The sequence below is a fragment of the Ptychodera flava genome, chromosome 19 (assembly GCF_041260155.1).
Source record: "Ptychodera flava strain L36383 chromosome 19, AS_Pfla_20210202, whole genome shotgun sequence".
NCBI classification, from domain to species: Eukaryota; Metazoa; Hemichordata; class Enteropneusta; family Ptychoderidae; genus Ptychodera; species Ptychodera flava.
Genome location: NC_091946.1, coordinates 622,830 through 638,825, shown reverse-complemented (window position 1 = coordinate 638,825; position 15,996 = coordinate 622,830). Strand labels below are relative to the sequence as shown.

The 15,996-nt window shown below is 38.0% G+C and overlaps 1 protein-coding gene across 3 annotated transcripts in view; it reads right to left on the bottom strand.

Annotated features, from left to right (window-relative positions):
• LOC139118318 (glycerol kinase 5-like) overlaps positions 1-15,996 on the bottom strand; it is a 133,211-nt gene that overhangs the window by 20,302 nt on the left and 96,913 nt on the right. For all 3 annotated transcript variants that reach the window (XM_070681572.1, XM_070681573.1, XM_070681574.1), the window contains 2 exons: positions 11,797-11,891; positions 10,707-10,810 (listed from right to left, as the gene is read on the bottom strand). In XM_070681572.1, coding sequence (XP_070537673.1) covers positions 10,707-10,810; positions 11,797-11,891 — 199 coding nt within the window. The remainder of the gene's footprint in view (positions 1-10,706; positions 10,811-11,796; positions 11,892-15,996) is intronic.

Here is a 15,996-nt window from a genome sequence, read left to right as displayed (position 1 = left end):
TATGCACATAATTAATGAGGTACAATATGTGGCGTCATAAGGTGTCCCATCATACCATACATGAAGGGTGTAGCACTTGTGGTTACTGAGTTATGGACAAATATGTATATTTGAGGTCAAAGGTCACCGAGGTCACGTGACATTTTGTCAAAAAAAAATTGTATTGCTAAGTTATTCCTATATACCAAAAATCAGACCTCTAGCTCTATTGGCTTGCTCAAAATTAGATATGCACATAATTAATGAGGTACAATATGTGGCGTCATAAGGTGGTCCCATCATACCATATATGAAGGGTGTAGCCCTTGTGGTTACTGAGTTATGGAAAAATATGTATATTTGAGGTCAAAGGTCACCGAGGTCACGTGACATTTTGTAATGGATGAACGAATGGACGAACAAAGGGACATGACCCTATCTATAAGCCCCCTAGACTTCATCTGTGGGGACTAAAATCTGTCACACTGCATCCTTTTTGCAATATGAATACGATGAGAAACTAAATTTTTATTTTTCTTGGCCTTAGACATGGGAGTCTATGTAGAAATGCCTTATACAGTGGAGTCTATGGAGGTGTAAACTAAAAAGTCCTCTAACACAGCCAAATTTGATCGCATTGTGAAGCAAATCGATGTGCATCTGTATGGGGTAGGGTACTATCCTTGTGCAAAGTTTGAAAGAAATTGACCAAGGCATGTCTGAGATATCTGCGTGAACGGACGCACGCACGCATGCACGGACATGACCCAATCTATATTTAAAGTCCCCCCGGACTTCGTCCGTGGGGACTAATAAAGCCCTACCATATCCCTCGGGTTGATTGTCTTCTCTAAAACTTGTGCCATGATTGGCCCTTTCCGAATATTGTCTCAATTTTATATCACGTAGGGGGAAGTTCATGAACAACAAGATCTGTTAGTGGTTCACAAATTGCAACTTTTGTCTCACAAGATTGTCAATCAAACAGTGTGGCGTCCCATAACGTTTTGTCACCGCACTCCAGGGTGAAAAAGAATCACTTTGCAAGCAGACAAAGAACATCTAACACCACACATCAAGCCAGAAAATCCTATTGATTTATTTGATCATTTTTCCTACCTCCTCTGTTTAAATAAATTAAATAATTAAAGATCACCATGGAAGGGATTGAGAGATCATTTTGAAATCCCCAAACTCTTGCTGTATATCAAAAACAAAATAAAGAATTTGATATATTAGATCATTTTCTCCTACCTCCCCTGCTCTATATTTTCGGACGATTAAATAATTAAAGCGCAGTGGTCGTCGCGCTGCGCGTGCGCGATTTTTTTGTTGGTAAACATGAATTTTTGTCAACATTAGTCTTCTCAACTTCAATCTGAGTGATATGGGAGCGGTCCCTCACTTTGTTAACGCCCTTGTAAGACTCAACATCATCATGCAATAGTAAAATATTAAGATCGAAAACGAACTTCAGTGGTGTATTTCTATCTATAAACTCATGTAAGGCTAAAAACATTGAGACACTCTGCACATTATGTCGCTGAGTTTACTGCATGCAGTCACAGTGGACAAATGGGTTTGATCGCGCGCGGTCACGCTGGTTGTACACAATGCTATGTACAGCACGGTAAAAATACATCACTAAAATGATCAACATTGTATGTATCTATATGTAGACCAGCAACAAGCACAATGCCTACAAAAAAATTACACTCGAGACCATGATCGGCAAGCCAGAGCAGAACACGGCAGACGATGTTGCTTCGAGAAGGGAGAAGGTCACCACGTTGACGTACACGGATATATGAGAGAATCCGGTCCCACAACCAGCTGCACAACGTACCGGCCCCGCGACGACTTGGCCCACGACCCACTGTTGATCACCATTTCTCACTTCTTCTAGTAATACGTGGTAAGAAATAGTCAAATGACAGGACACAATAGACAAAACGAGCGGGTTTTCGCGGCATTTGGCAGGAAAATTGCACGGCTACACATAGGGACGTATTGAGAGATCCTGTGCACGGTCATGGCAGAGATCCAACGGCTAGCTAGTGTAGGCCTACCGGTGCTACGCAAACTTCGTTGTTGTACCTCCTGATTGCCGGGTAGGTCTGAATCCTCTTTCAAATGAGATAACCCCCACATAACAAGAAGACCTATGAAAGGTCCTTCGCTTGACTTGATACCTATACTCGGTATTCTCGTTTGCACCCCAACGGGGTGAACTTCGTAGTGGAGTTGGATTCTCCACAGCCGAGTGTAGCGCGCCATATACCCGGTTCTCTTGACACCGACGTTCATGCAGACCACGGAACAGATGTTTCTTGCTGCAGCGGGCATTGCTCTGCGAGCTGTAGATTTCTGTAGCTTGCGTTTTTGTCAATTGTACTCCTATTGGGTCTCTTGAAAAGAAAGTTCTCGTCCTTGCTAGCGATGTTGTAGACCAGAGCCCAGTCATTGATAGTCTGTTGGCATATACACGCCTACGGGTAAGTGTTTAGCTCCATGGCTCGAGCGAGCCCCATTCAACTGATTCAAGAAAATCATGATCAAATGTGATCTCAATCCAGCGTGTAATTACTGTTCAATATTCAGCAGACATTTAACTTAGATTGATTGACCTTTTATTGCGTGTTAGATTTGGTAAGTTGGTATGCTTGTGACAAATCAGCCGCCATATCTGCGGCAATATCGCAAACATAATAATCAACCTGTAACCTCATGCGGTATTCTCGGATATGTTGTCAACAAGGGGGGACCCCCTCAGGAGCATGCGCAGCGCGACGACCACTGCGCTTTAAAGATTACCATGGAAGGGATTGAGAGATCATTTTAAAATCCCCAAACTCTTGCTGTATATCAAAAATACCGTCAATGACGCTGTACCTTCTCTAATGTGTGGCCAGGTCAGGTAATTGGTTGTTGGCATGAAGTTGTTGATAAATAGTTGATGATGTAGGGGCATGAGGTGGGATATGGACCCAAAGAACCCAAAAGATGATTAAATACATCAATCAAAAAAATTCTAAGCTACAGTATAAACTGCCTAAAGATAGTTCAATGTGGAAAAAGGTTAAATAATTCAGAAATAAGAATGAAGAGTCCAAAATAGTAATGACGCACTTCCCTACTGACCTGAGTGCATGTGATATACACAACCTGGCATCTGTAAATTAAATGTATACCAAGTGATCATTTTAAGTCACTTTTAACTGTTTTTAATGGATTTTCCAAAGAGTCCTATGGAAATGATGAAAAACGCTTATCTGGTCTTGTGTTTGTAAAACCTCATGGCTGATAATTGTCAATATAAAACATTGAAAGTGAAGAAATTACTGTTTTTACACTCGTTCTCATCTATCATCGAACGCGCAACTTCATGTGAATGTTGATACATCTCATGAATTCATCAGTGTGTTTCCTTTGAAACTTCATGAGTTGATAAGGAACTTCCTAGGAAGATTTCGCCGCCTCAACGATGTAATTAATAATATTGCTACAGACTTCCAGACAAGTCGGCGCCAACAAATAAAACATGCTGGGGCATACAACACGCGTGCGCCACATTTATTTTCGCTGAGAGCATGCACAGTTGTCCCTGGAACGCTCCATGCTTTCCGCGGTGTTCGAGTTTTTCCAAACTTTTGTTGGTTTGTCCATGGTGCCGATGAGTTTTGTAAATGAAAATGTCATCAGAATTTGTGTTTAACGTTCACTTCCAATACTATGGTGCACAAAAGATAACATCCGTGTACATGAAGAGAGGGTGAATTCATGAGAATGAAAGCTAGTAAGTGAAAGTTTAAAATGCCGAGGTGGAACTTTAAAGGCGAAGATTTACGTTCAGGATGGGACATCGCCATCAGTTTCGGACAGAGAAACGTTCTTACACTTTTGTGAAATACGAAAGATTCACATTTCAAGAGAGAAAAAATGTACTCGAAATTTCCTTGAGAATCAACATCGCGCAGGTTCGTTTTGAGAGTCAACATCGCGCTAGTTCATTTCCTCACCCCGGCACAAATGTACGTGTACGTGCGTGTAGTGACGATACTATGAATGATGACGGTCCCATTTTCAAATGTAACCACATTCTCTCGCAAAGAAACGACAAGCACCGGGAGTAATGTTTGCTATGGCATTAGCAGTCGCTAGTTCAGTGAACCTGTAGGCGAAATCTTGATGAGATCTCAGCTCGCTCTTTATATAGTTGAAACACGGCTCGCAAACGTTGAAAACATTATATGGTGGCTGGTAAATCAGTCGAACCCCTCTCGCCTGCAATAGTCGTTGGAGATTTTGCTCAACATATCGGGCGTGGTGGAAACCGCAATTATCCATAATTACACAGTCACCTACGGCCAAACAAGGATTTCCAAAATTATCCGTAACTCGAACAGCCTCATCGAAAAAGTTCAATAACTCCAACCCGTTTGATGGTCCAACCATGACATCGGAATGATCGACACCCGTAGCACTGACAAGGATGTTGATCGCGTACGTAGCGTTCGATGCATGGCATGGCGTTGTATTTGAACTGCCGGTGTTCTGATTTCTGCGTGTCCAAAACGACGATTGCCTGTAGCCAATGAATTTGATTTATATTGTAATCAGAAACAGTTTCTATGAAATCCAGTGTATATTGTCCGATAGCTGGAGTCATCGATTCGGCAGCAAGACTTGATATTTTCTTTCGACTCATGTTCAGGTATTCGGTTATCGCTCGGTGAATTGTCGCCAGCGATGGTACGTTTTCGGCCGTACACCCGTTATCATCAAGAAGTTACCTTCTGATTTCGTGCATGTAAATACTTGGTTGCCGCCTTTTATAGAACTCGATATGTTGGAGAATGTTGTCGACAACTTAGTTAGTACGTTCTCGCGCTGGTCTATCACTAAGGGAGCCTGTTCTCTCGTATTTGCAGCAGATACTGTGCGCTGTTGATTTAGACACTCCGGTCGTCGATGCAATTTCACCATAAGAAACGCCTTTCAAGTGAAATTCTCAGATGCGTCTTCGCGTCAGAAATGGTGTCGGAAAACCACGTTGCATTTTGGAAGTGTGTACTATACTGTGCACGGCAGTTGTACAATGTTGCAGCAACCCTCAACTTTGCCGCCCAAACTATTTTTGTATCCGCGATCTGTTATTCGCATTTTAGTTGTCGTATTAATGAAATGAAATTCGCGCACACATTTTACCGGGCTAAAACTTCGCCCATTGTTTTTGAACAATTCATACGAATCGCTAATGTAAAGGTACGTATTCACGTAGCTAGGAATATGACGTTCACGTCAGTCGTTTGCGTACAGTGTATCTATGTTTACATAAACTTGTAAACTTGTTGCCAGCGCGGCGCGGCGGCGTCTGAAATCTTCCTAGGAAGTTCCTTATCAACTCATGAAGTTTCAAAGGAAACACACTGATGAATTCATGAGATGTATCAACATTCACATGAAGTTGCGCGTTCGATGATAGATGAGAACGAGTGTAAAAGACATATTTTCCTTGAATAACATGACCGTGTAAAGAATATATGCTAAAAATGTTTAAGAGTAAATTTCTTTTCAAATAAATAATTTAATCTGTGACCAAAGGATTTTTATTCTTTGAGTTTACAAATTCACACATTGCAATTTGTTCAATCATCTTGTGCAGTGCAAAATTTATAAAATGACTGAAAAACAAAAAAAATTGGCAGAATTACTGTCTCTGTGATGTAAAATTATGGGTTGACATCACGATAATTGTTAGTCTGTTCGAAGTACTACTATATTAAAAAAAAGAAAAGTTCATGCAGAAACGGTAACATATATTGTCAGCAATGTAGTGTTAATTTTGACTTTACATCAAAATATGCCTTTGCCGGATACCAAATATATAGGGTGAAATATTAAAATCAGCCATGTTCAGCAAAATCCACACAACAGCATTGATCCTTTTCTAATTTGATTTGATTTGCTTATGTTATCCTTGTATAACAGTCAGTACAATATGGAACTTGAACACAACACAGTGAATAAGTATGCTGTAAATGAAATGGTGTGGCTGCATCCACATGCAGCAATAGAAGTGCCTTTGTCTCTCACCCCTCATTTCCAACCTGTCCCATCCCTGAAAAAATAGTTTGGTCTTATATTTATAATGTTAATAATTTCTGTATTTGTTAAAATGTGCGCATCTCAAAAACTTTTGATCATAAACATTTTCATTGTTTTTTATAGCTGACCAGTCAGTTAACCTGTTTATTTTGAATATTTGCGTATTTTTCCTCAGTATTTGACATTTTCAGAATACCTTCAATCTGTCATTTTCTAAATGTTTAAATGCTCCTTTGTGTGGTGGTCAAGCTTTCCACAAGCATCAAATGTGGTACTTCATATAGGAAGGTCTGCCTCTAGAGGGCGGGCATCATGAACAGTGTTTGTTAGTTATTTCCTCCACATAAACTTCTGATTGTACTGTAAACATTGAACATGGCCGACGTCCGATTTTCCTGTCTAAAACTTTCACTCATTTTCGTTCATATGACTCTGAAACTCCAGGAAACGATTGGGAAGAAAGAGTTATCTTGAAATATTGAGGTACTCACCGATATTTTGCAAAATTAAATGAGAAAAAATGCAAGGAAAATGCCGACAGGCTTACACAATGACCGTTTTCAGACTCAGAGGCATATGATCATCTGCAGTTTATGCAACAGGCCCATATCACGTGAGGCCATGAGGGGATATCCACGCAACTCAGTACCAAACACTAGCGCACACAGAGTGAGCAAGCACAAAGTGAGTACCCCTAACGTCAGCTCAGTAGTCTGTAATAGATCGTAGTCAACTAAGAAACCTTGGAGAAAGGCTTAACACTGTGGCTATGCCGCTAAGTCCCTTTTGATTTTTGTCACAGCTCAAAATCGTTCTCCTACACCTCAACCTGAGCCATAAACACCCCCACCAGTTTATGATATGACCCATCACAATAGCATGACGTCAACGGATCTTGACAGACGGAAGTCTTGACAGACGGAAGAAGTTGACACCAGCATACTGGTTTTCAACTCTAATACCTTCTCTGTCTATAAATAGACACGAGAAGGTAAAAACAAAATAACTGTAAAAAAGAGCTTATCATGTCATTGTCTCCAATCAAATTCTGTAAAACATTTTACCCTGTATGATTTTTTGGGAATATGCAACTTTGTAGTCAACTTGCCGTATGCTTCAGTTCAGCTGAGGCAACCACGTGCAATGTGTCAATGTGGGTCTAAGATCAAGCCGACAAAAAACAGGAAAACGTGAAAATTTTTCTTAAGTCATGATGTCAAAATTGCACAATCTGATGTGAATACTTCAATAGAAGTGCCTTGGGGTGGGATGGGGGTGTGCTCTAACATATCCACTTCTCAATCATTTTGGTAGTGCATAAAGCTCAACATACACAACATAATCAGGAACTATTTCATTCAGCAGAGTTCTGCGAAACATCTTGTTTATGAATAAAAAAAAATTAAGATTTTTCAAAGTTAATATTGAGCTTCTATTCATCACACCAACTTGGCTCATTTTGTAAATATTTTAGATTTTTATTGTTATCTGAACAATGGAAACACTCCTTTATAGCCATTTGATTTCAACATCATTAACTATCAATGTGAAAAATGAACATAAACTCCATTCTTCAAGACCTATGAAAACGCAAGACCTAAGACCTCACAGAAGTTCCCTTTAAGTATGCTATTTTTAACTGATGTAAAGCTACATTGAACAAAACTTGCTTGATGCTGACAATTTTACTGTTCTTGGAATGCACAATGCACATATTCCATATCTTCATGCCAAAGAAGTCCAAACATTTATCCCAGAAAGCATCATGAAAACAATGCTAACATCACCATTAGGCTCTTTAACATGTATGTGTGCAGGAAGATGTGGAGTGATTAGATCAAGACTGATTGAATTGGTGCATCAGAATAGGCCAACCTTATTCCATCATATTATTCCTATAAAAGGATTGGCAACTTCTGCAAATTACTAGATACACTCATCACTAAAATGGTTCATGCATATTTTATAATACTCTTTCATATAGTACACAGCTGACCTCATCTTCAATATTTGAAAAATATCACAGCTTGTCTTGACAATCAGACTTTGAAAAAATTTGACATGCATATCTTGCTTTGGATTTAATGTCTATCTGTGCATATTCAGTGTTTATATGTCTACCAGGTAAAGTTGTCATTCATACACACAGCATGTTGAGAAGCTATAAAATAGATGACATCAGTCCATTCTGACTAGCAGGCTCTCTTCCAGTGATATCTTAGCATTGGTATTGTATTAACTCACACAAAGCTAACAGTATGTACCATTTCAGACTTGACAGTAAAAAAAAGGCATACCAATCAAAGAATGTGTATGCTTTAGAACAAGTAAATACTAGCGATGTTACACTGGTATAAAATTATAACAAGTCATTGACAATGACATAGTCCCCACTTGTAATAGGAGTATTAGTCTTGATGGGGCAGGGAAATGTGGTCATTAAGAAGTATCACTGGAGTGTATATGTTCAAATCTATGGACACATAGGTCTATGTCAATGTTCCCAATTTGCAACAAGAGGCATGTCTAAGTTATGGTTCTAAATTGGGAAAAAAGATCAGACCTCTAGCTACAGTATTGGCCAGCCAAGAAATACATATGGGCATAATAAATGAGGTACAAGATGTGACATCTTAAGGTCTATTATTCTATCAAAATTAAAGCGTATAGAACTTGTGGTTACTGAGTTATGCATATATACGCTTAATCAAGGTCAATGGTCATCAAGGTCACGTGACATTGTAATGCTAATTAATCATATATGCCAAAATTCAGACCTCTAGCTCTATTGGCTTGCCAACAATTATATATGTGCATAATTAATAGAAGTAAAGCATGTGCTGTCATAAGGTCTCCCATCCTACTAAATATAAAGGACATAGCACTTGTGGTTACTTATTTATTGACATAATCGTGTATTTTAGGTAAAAGGTTATCAAGGTCACATGACATTTTGTCAAAAATTTCTATCCTATAGTCTATCCCTATATACCAATCATACATCTAGCTCTATTGGCTCGCTCAAAATTAGATATGCACATAATTAATGAGGTACAATATGTGGCGTGAAAAGGTGTCCCATCATACCAAATATGAAGGGTGTGGCACTTGTGGTTCCTGAGTTATGGACAAATATGTATATTTGAGGTCAAAGGTCACCGAGGTCGCATGACATTTTGTCAAAAATATTGTCTTGATAAGTTATCCCTATATACCAAGAATCAGACCTCTAGCTCTATTGGCTCGCTCAAAATTAGATATGTGCGTAATTAATGAGGTACAATATGTGGCGTCATAAGGTGTCCCATCATACCATATATGAAGGGTGTAGCACTTGTGGTTACTGAGCTATGCACAAATATGTATATTTGAGGTCAAAGGTCATTGAGGTCACGTGACATTTTGTCAAAAAAATTGTATTGCTAAGTTATCCCTATATTCCAAAAATCAGACCTCTAGCTCTATTTGCTCACTCAAAATTAGATATGTGCATAATTAATGAGGTACAATATGTGGCGTCATAAGGTGTCCCATCATACCAAATATGAAGGGTGTAGGACTTGTGGTTACTGAGTTATGGACAAATATGTATATTTGAGGTCAAAGGTCATTGAGGTCACGTGACGTTTTGTCAAAAAAATTGTGTTGCTAAGTTATCGCTATATACCAAAAATCAGACCTCTAGCTCTATTGGCTCGCTCAAAATTAGATATGCACATAATTAATGAGGTACAATATGTGGCGTCATAAGGTGTCCCATCATACCAAATATGAAGGGTGTAGCACTTGTGGTTACTGAGTTATGGACAAATATGTATATTTGAGGTCAAAGGTCACCGAGGTCACGTGACATTTTGTCAAAAAATTGTATTGCTAAGTTATCCATATATACCAAAAATCAGACCTCTAGCTCTATTGGCTCGCTCAAAATTAGATATGTGCATAATTAATGAGGTACAATATGTGGTGTCATAGGGTGTCCCATCATACCATATTTGAAAGGTTTAGGACTTGTGGTTACTGAGTTATGGACAAATATGTATATTTGAGGTCAAAGGTCACCAAGGTCACGTGACATTTTGTCAAAGTGTCTGAGATATCTGCGTGAACGGATGGACTCATGGATGGACTCACGGACGGACATGACCCAATCTACAAGCCCCCTGGACTTTATCTGTGGGGACTGTGTAACTGCATCCTTTTTGCAATATGAATACGATGAGAAACTAAATTTTTATTTTTCTTGGCCTTATACATGGGAGTCTATGGACTGCCTTATACATGGGAGTCTATGGACTGCCTTATACATGGGAGTCTATGGACTTCCTTATACATGGGAGTCTATGGACTGCCTTATACATGGAAGTCTATGGACTGCCTTATACATGGGAGTCTATGGAGGTGAAAACTAAAAAGTCCTCTAACACGGCCAAATTTGATCGCATTGTGAAACAAATCAACGTGCATCTGTATGAGGTAGGGTACTATCCTTGTACCAAGTTTGAACGAAATCGCTCCAGGCGTCTCTGAGATATCTGCGTGAACGGACGGACGCACGGACGGACACACGCACGCACGCACGGACACACGCACGGACTAAAAACTAAACATGGTCCTACCTGAAAACAAATGATTCCAAGATAGCTCTCACCAAATGCTGTCTGGATGTTGTCGGTTTGATATCAATGAATGCACAGCATGCAGTGTCATCATTTATAGGAGCCTTATAGAGACATGAGGATAAAATAATTAAGCACACCCACGGTATACCACGAGATTTTGACCAGTTCACGACATATATGCACGAGATTTTGACCAATTCACAACATATATGCACGAGGGATAGCGAGTGCATGAAGTGCAACAGATAAAATTGAGTGGTATACCGTCGCTGGGTGTGATTTATTGCTATTATATCATAACAGTATAATATTGAAATTCTGGCGTGGAACGTCATAAACAGATTTTTGCTCAAGGTGAGAGCTCGCATGTATGGAAGCTGTGGTATATCGCCAATATACCATAGTTCTTTTAGCGTGTTGACCAATCAGATTGCAGTATTTGCACCATCAATATACTGGTGTGATATAATATTAAATATACATCAACATTTTCAGCATCAATGCTCTATATTCTTTGGCCATAGTATAACAAGGTCCTGGTGAGTATTAATGTTAACTGTGTAACATGTCAAGGGCAGGGACAATGCTGAATCAAAAGAAATATTGACAGATCATTTCATTATTTTGGGTCCATTACATTCTCAAAAGAATTTATAAAGATGTGATTGGTAAAAACATAGTATGAACAAGGGAGAAAGTTGAATATCTATGTATTAAATATATGGTGCATTGACAATGAACAATGATAGACCTATGGCTATCAATTTCAAGATTTTCTTTTTCTTTTTACAATCTCCATTTTTTCTCAGATAATGTATACATCTAAATCTGCAAAAATTCACTAAGTCTTGGCTTTTATCAAAATATCAATTTTCTGACCTTAAGCTCTTTGATCCAAGTGATATACATGTAAATTTACAACTTAACTTTCTCCAGCTTCTTTGATTTAAAATAATTTACTCTGATTACATAAACCAGAAAAATTTCATTCAGCTAGCATGAACAACCCATCACTCATCAGTCCCACCAATTTGAAGATAAGGTAGGCCAATATTTTAGTTATAAACTTATGAAACAGTATCATTACCTGGATTCCGCTGAATGCTGGAACAAAATATGTGCTATTTGAATCTGACACTGATTTTGCAAGGGAAGATGACTCACTGACTTCATCGTACAGCCCTGTCAACAACAAAACAAATCAAGCAAGCGTTACAACCTATATCAGAATATTTGACAATGGGATACATAAATGCCACACATTACTAATCCAGGTTAATTACGTTGTTTTTGTGTGAATTGACGCTGCTTCAACTATTGCTACCAAATCAACGATTTTCTACGACAGTACATATTTTTGCCTACATAGTATCTGTCTTTTACTGTGACATTATTGCCCCATATGTTTCAGTATTCAAACAGCAATTTGAGAAGACAACTAGCATCAACAAAGACAACTACCAACTTGACCAATCTACAGTTTGATTTAATATTTAATATTTGTTAGTCCCTGAGAATTTGCTACCGTATTGCTAACAATATTTGAAGCAACTGAAAATGATCCAATTGCCTTTATAGATGGTGTACAATACCACAACCTGCAAAGCTTCATTGTGCTGCAAGGAAACTATGTCAGCCCTGTAAGGAAACTATGTCAGCCCTGTAAGGAAACTATGTCAGCCCTGTAAGGAAACTATGTCAGCCCTGTAAGAAAACTATATCAGCCCTGTAAGGAAACTACGTCAGCCCTGTAAGGAAACTATGTCAGCCCTGTAAGGAAACTATATCAGCCCTATAAAAATGCCTGTGTCAAACAGATAGCTGTAAGTTTGCTGATTGTGTGCTGGTGTTATATGCTTACATACTGAGCTTTGAGCTGTAAATAGCTGCTTGATCTCACAGCAGATGCCATTAATATGGCAGGTCAGGAAAGATAGCTTGCAGTATGTGACATCTCAAAGCAACATGACCTTGTAACATAAAGCCACTTGTAGTGAATGACTCACAGACATTCAGCTCATATTTTTTCACCATGCTCCGTACTAATTAACTCACATTTGTACAATTATAAAATGCCCATATTTAAAGCTCACAAGGTTTACTAACAGCATCCTTTATCAGATCCTCATCACTTGGATATTTCAGCCAATGTCACTTTATCATGCACAACATTGAAGCAATTTTACAAAAGCAGTGTACCAGATAGTTCATGCAACAGTGACAAGATGTTCTTGATCTCAAATTAGGAGAATACTGATTTATTACTAAAGTTGAATATCAAAATTCCAAAATTCATTGCGGCAGCACTTTTCTCCAAATGTGAGAAGCTTTCTCTCCATTTCAATAAATGTTATAGAGTGTATTGAATAAATACAGCTAAAATCTGTAATAGAAGCAAGTGAGTCTTTGGTTAGCTGTATTTTAGGTTTGATTAATGTAGCATTGTACATAACACACAGCATTTTACTCAATATCGCTTTTTTGCCGAGATTCATTCAATTGTTATTAATTTGTAAACTCAAGATTAAAATATTGGTTGTGTTCACCTTTAGGATGTCAAGCAATCGTAAATTGGGTGAGAAAATAATTGATACAAATTTTTGTAAATCATTTGGTTTTCTGGCTCCTTTTCCCCCCTGTTTTCAACATTTCAAAAAAATTAAACTTCACTCAGTTTGAGTCAAATTTTGTGAAATTTTCACATCATGTTCTTTAAATGCATATAATATCAATCTTTCAACCCCTGTCATTTGAGAATGAGAATAGATAATACAAAATAAAATTGTAGATTTTTTACATATACTCTAGCTTCAAATGAGATATTAAATGTCGTAAATGAATGTTTATCATTAATACCAAAATAGAGGTATTCTACCTAAAATATGTACCCTACATCTTTTGAGTAAACTATTGATACCACACTAAACTTTAGATTCTCTGCTTTTTGAAAATATATAGTATGAGAGGATTTTACTATCTTCCTTGATAAGAAATATTGCTTAGAAAAAAAAATAAGTTGGTTAAGTGCAAGGCAGCTTTAAGTTAGTAACATTCTCTATCTTGGGAGTGACAATATCTGTTATACACCCTAGGCATGTACGTACCTATTCACACTAATAATTTAAACATAGAGTTGCACACTAACTCATGGCTGCTTGTGTCATAACTTGCTCTACCAGTGGTTGAATGAGTGAGCAAAACACCATATGGTATTTCTCATAGTATTGCAGAGAGGCAGCTTATTTAAGAATAGCCTTCTTAATAATTTCCTAGAGTCCCTTTAGGATAGAGTCAAGTTCTCCTACTGTTTATGGGAAGAATCTAGTTTCTTTGAATATCAATGAAGAACATAAAGGCAGGACAAGATGTGCTGTAAGCAATACACCATGCTGAACAAACTCTCCTTGGACTTTCCAAATAAGAGGATTAGAGTGATTTTTCATTGAAATATGGCTGAAATGCTTTACAACTATGAAAGCCTGTTTGATAATATATCTTTCATAAAATCTATAATTTTTAATGTTACTTTAGACAGTTAAACGCAGGCAGTTCTGTCTGTTTGTTCTGAGCAAGAGGCAATAGGCAAACAGCAGTCAAGAAATGGACAAAATATTTGGCACTTGATATCTGAGCTGGAAAACTGGTAAAATATCTGGTGAAACACAGGCACTTTAGTGGCAATTTATGAAATGTTTTCCTCAAAGTAGTTAGTAACACAGAGGTGACAACTATCCATCATGATCCATTTTACTTCTCATACAAGTGCATAGGCTAAGAGACTTCAAAATAAGGCTTCACAAATTTGGAATTATGTTTGACGTCACCTTAAGACTCTAAAACCTAGGAGCAAGGCCGGTTTACAAAACAAACTAATTGAGTACTCCAGAATACGCAAATAAGCTGAAATAGAAATTTGAAAATAGATATCCATACTCCCGAAGCCCTGATTCTCAAAGTTTACACATACAGTTCACACAAATTGTTCATCCCATAGATATTTATGTCCAGATTTAAATCTCTCATCACTTTTCTTTGTGGTGACATTGCTATCAATCATAATAACTGATGAACCTTGGGTCCTCATTGTATTTTCAATTTTTAAGTGTCCTGCACAATTTATCTGTGGAATGGACAATTTTCATTGAAATAAAACACTTACAAAAATGATATGGGAGTTCAACAGTTTTTTATTTGAACAGTTTCAATAAACTTACAGTGAGAAGTACTGACTTATGTTAAACATCTTGACAGTGAATTCATTCAATTTCTTTTGATGTGCATATTTGTACTGAGGTACAACACCTGTAGTCTTTCAAATGTCATAACACTAACATTCAAAACTCATCAAACTTCCTTGCCAACGGATCAGTTTTAACTTGAACAGTTTGAACAAACTTACTATGCACACCCTACAAGTGAATACTTTCCTCTCAAGAAATGCACATCAGTACTACAGCATAACTTGCATTATTACATATGTACCACAGTTTACTTGCATCGAAGCGCCCGCGTACTACCGGTATTTGCACTGCAGTGCAATACCAAAAACATTATGCCATTCCTTTATGTTAATGAGTATTTACCAATTTTGACCCGGAACTATTTATGTTTGTAAACACAAAAAATGTCGTCTACAAGATTTTGTTTCACTTTGGTTCGATGCTCGTTATTGTAAAATGCATGACATTACCGATTAAAAACTACGACAAAGAAAATTGCATGTACTTATTATAGTGTGAGGATGATTTTTATTATCCGCAAGAGCAGTTTGTTTGTCAGCGAAGCCAAAACATTGACAACGGGCGACGTCCGTTTCTAGCTCAATGGTTGAATGGTGGATACACGGTGGCCGTCGTACCACGGCGGCCATCATACATCGAAACACACGTAACTGCGGGCGCAGCGGAGCCAATTAAACAGTTAACATTTTCAGAGACGTTTTTGCCAGTAGTTTTCTCACCGGACATTCCCTGTTTACAATAAAAAGTCACTTTTACATGCAGTTTATTCTGTGCTTGTGTGTCCTACACGCTATTGATAACAGAGACTGAGTGAGCGCTTGTGTGCCACGGTGAACACTGAAATTTGATCGTTCGACAAGTTACGTTTGCCGTATCTTACTCTTAAATTTCCCGTAAAAATCTTCGAACTGTTATTTGTATCGATCATTTAGAAGAATTTCAAGCTCAAAATGTGAAAAAATCAAAAGCGTTCCACGTTCAAAGTTCTCTTCATTTGGCTATCTATGGCTACGTACATGTATGTGTGAGCGATGCAAGCAGAGTTC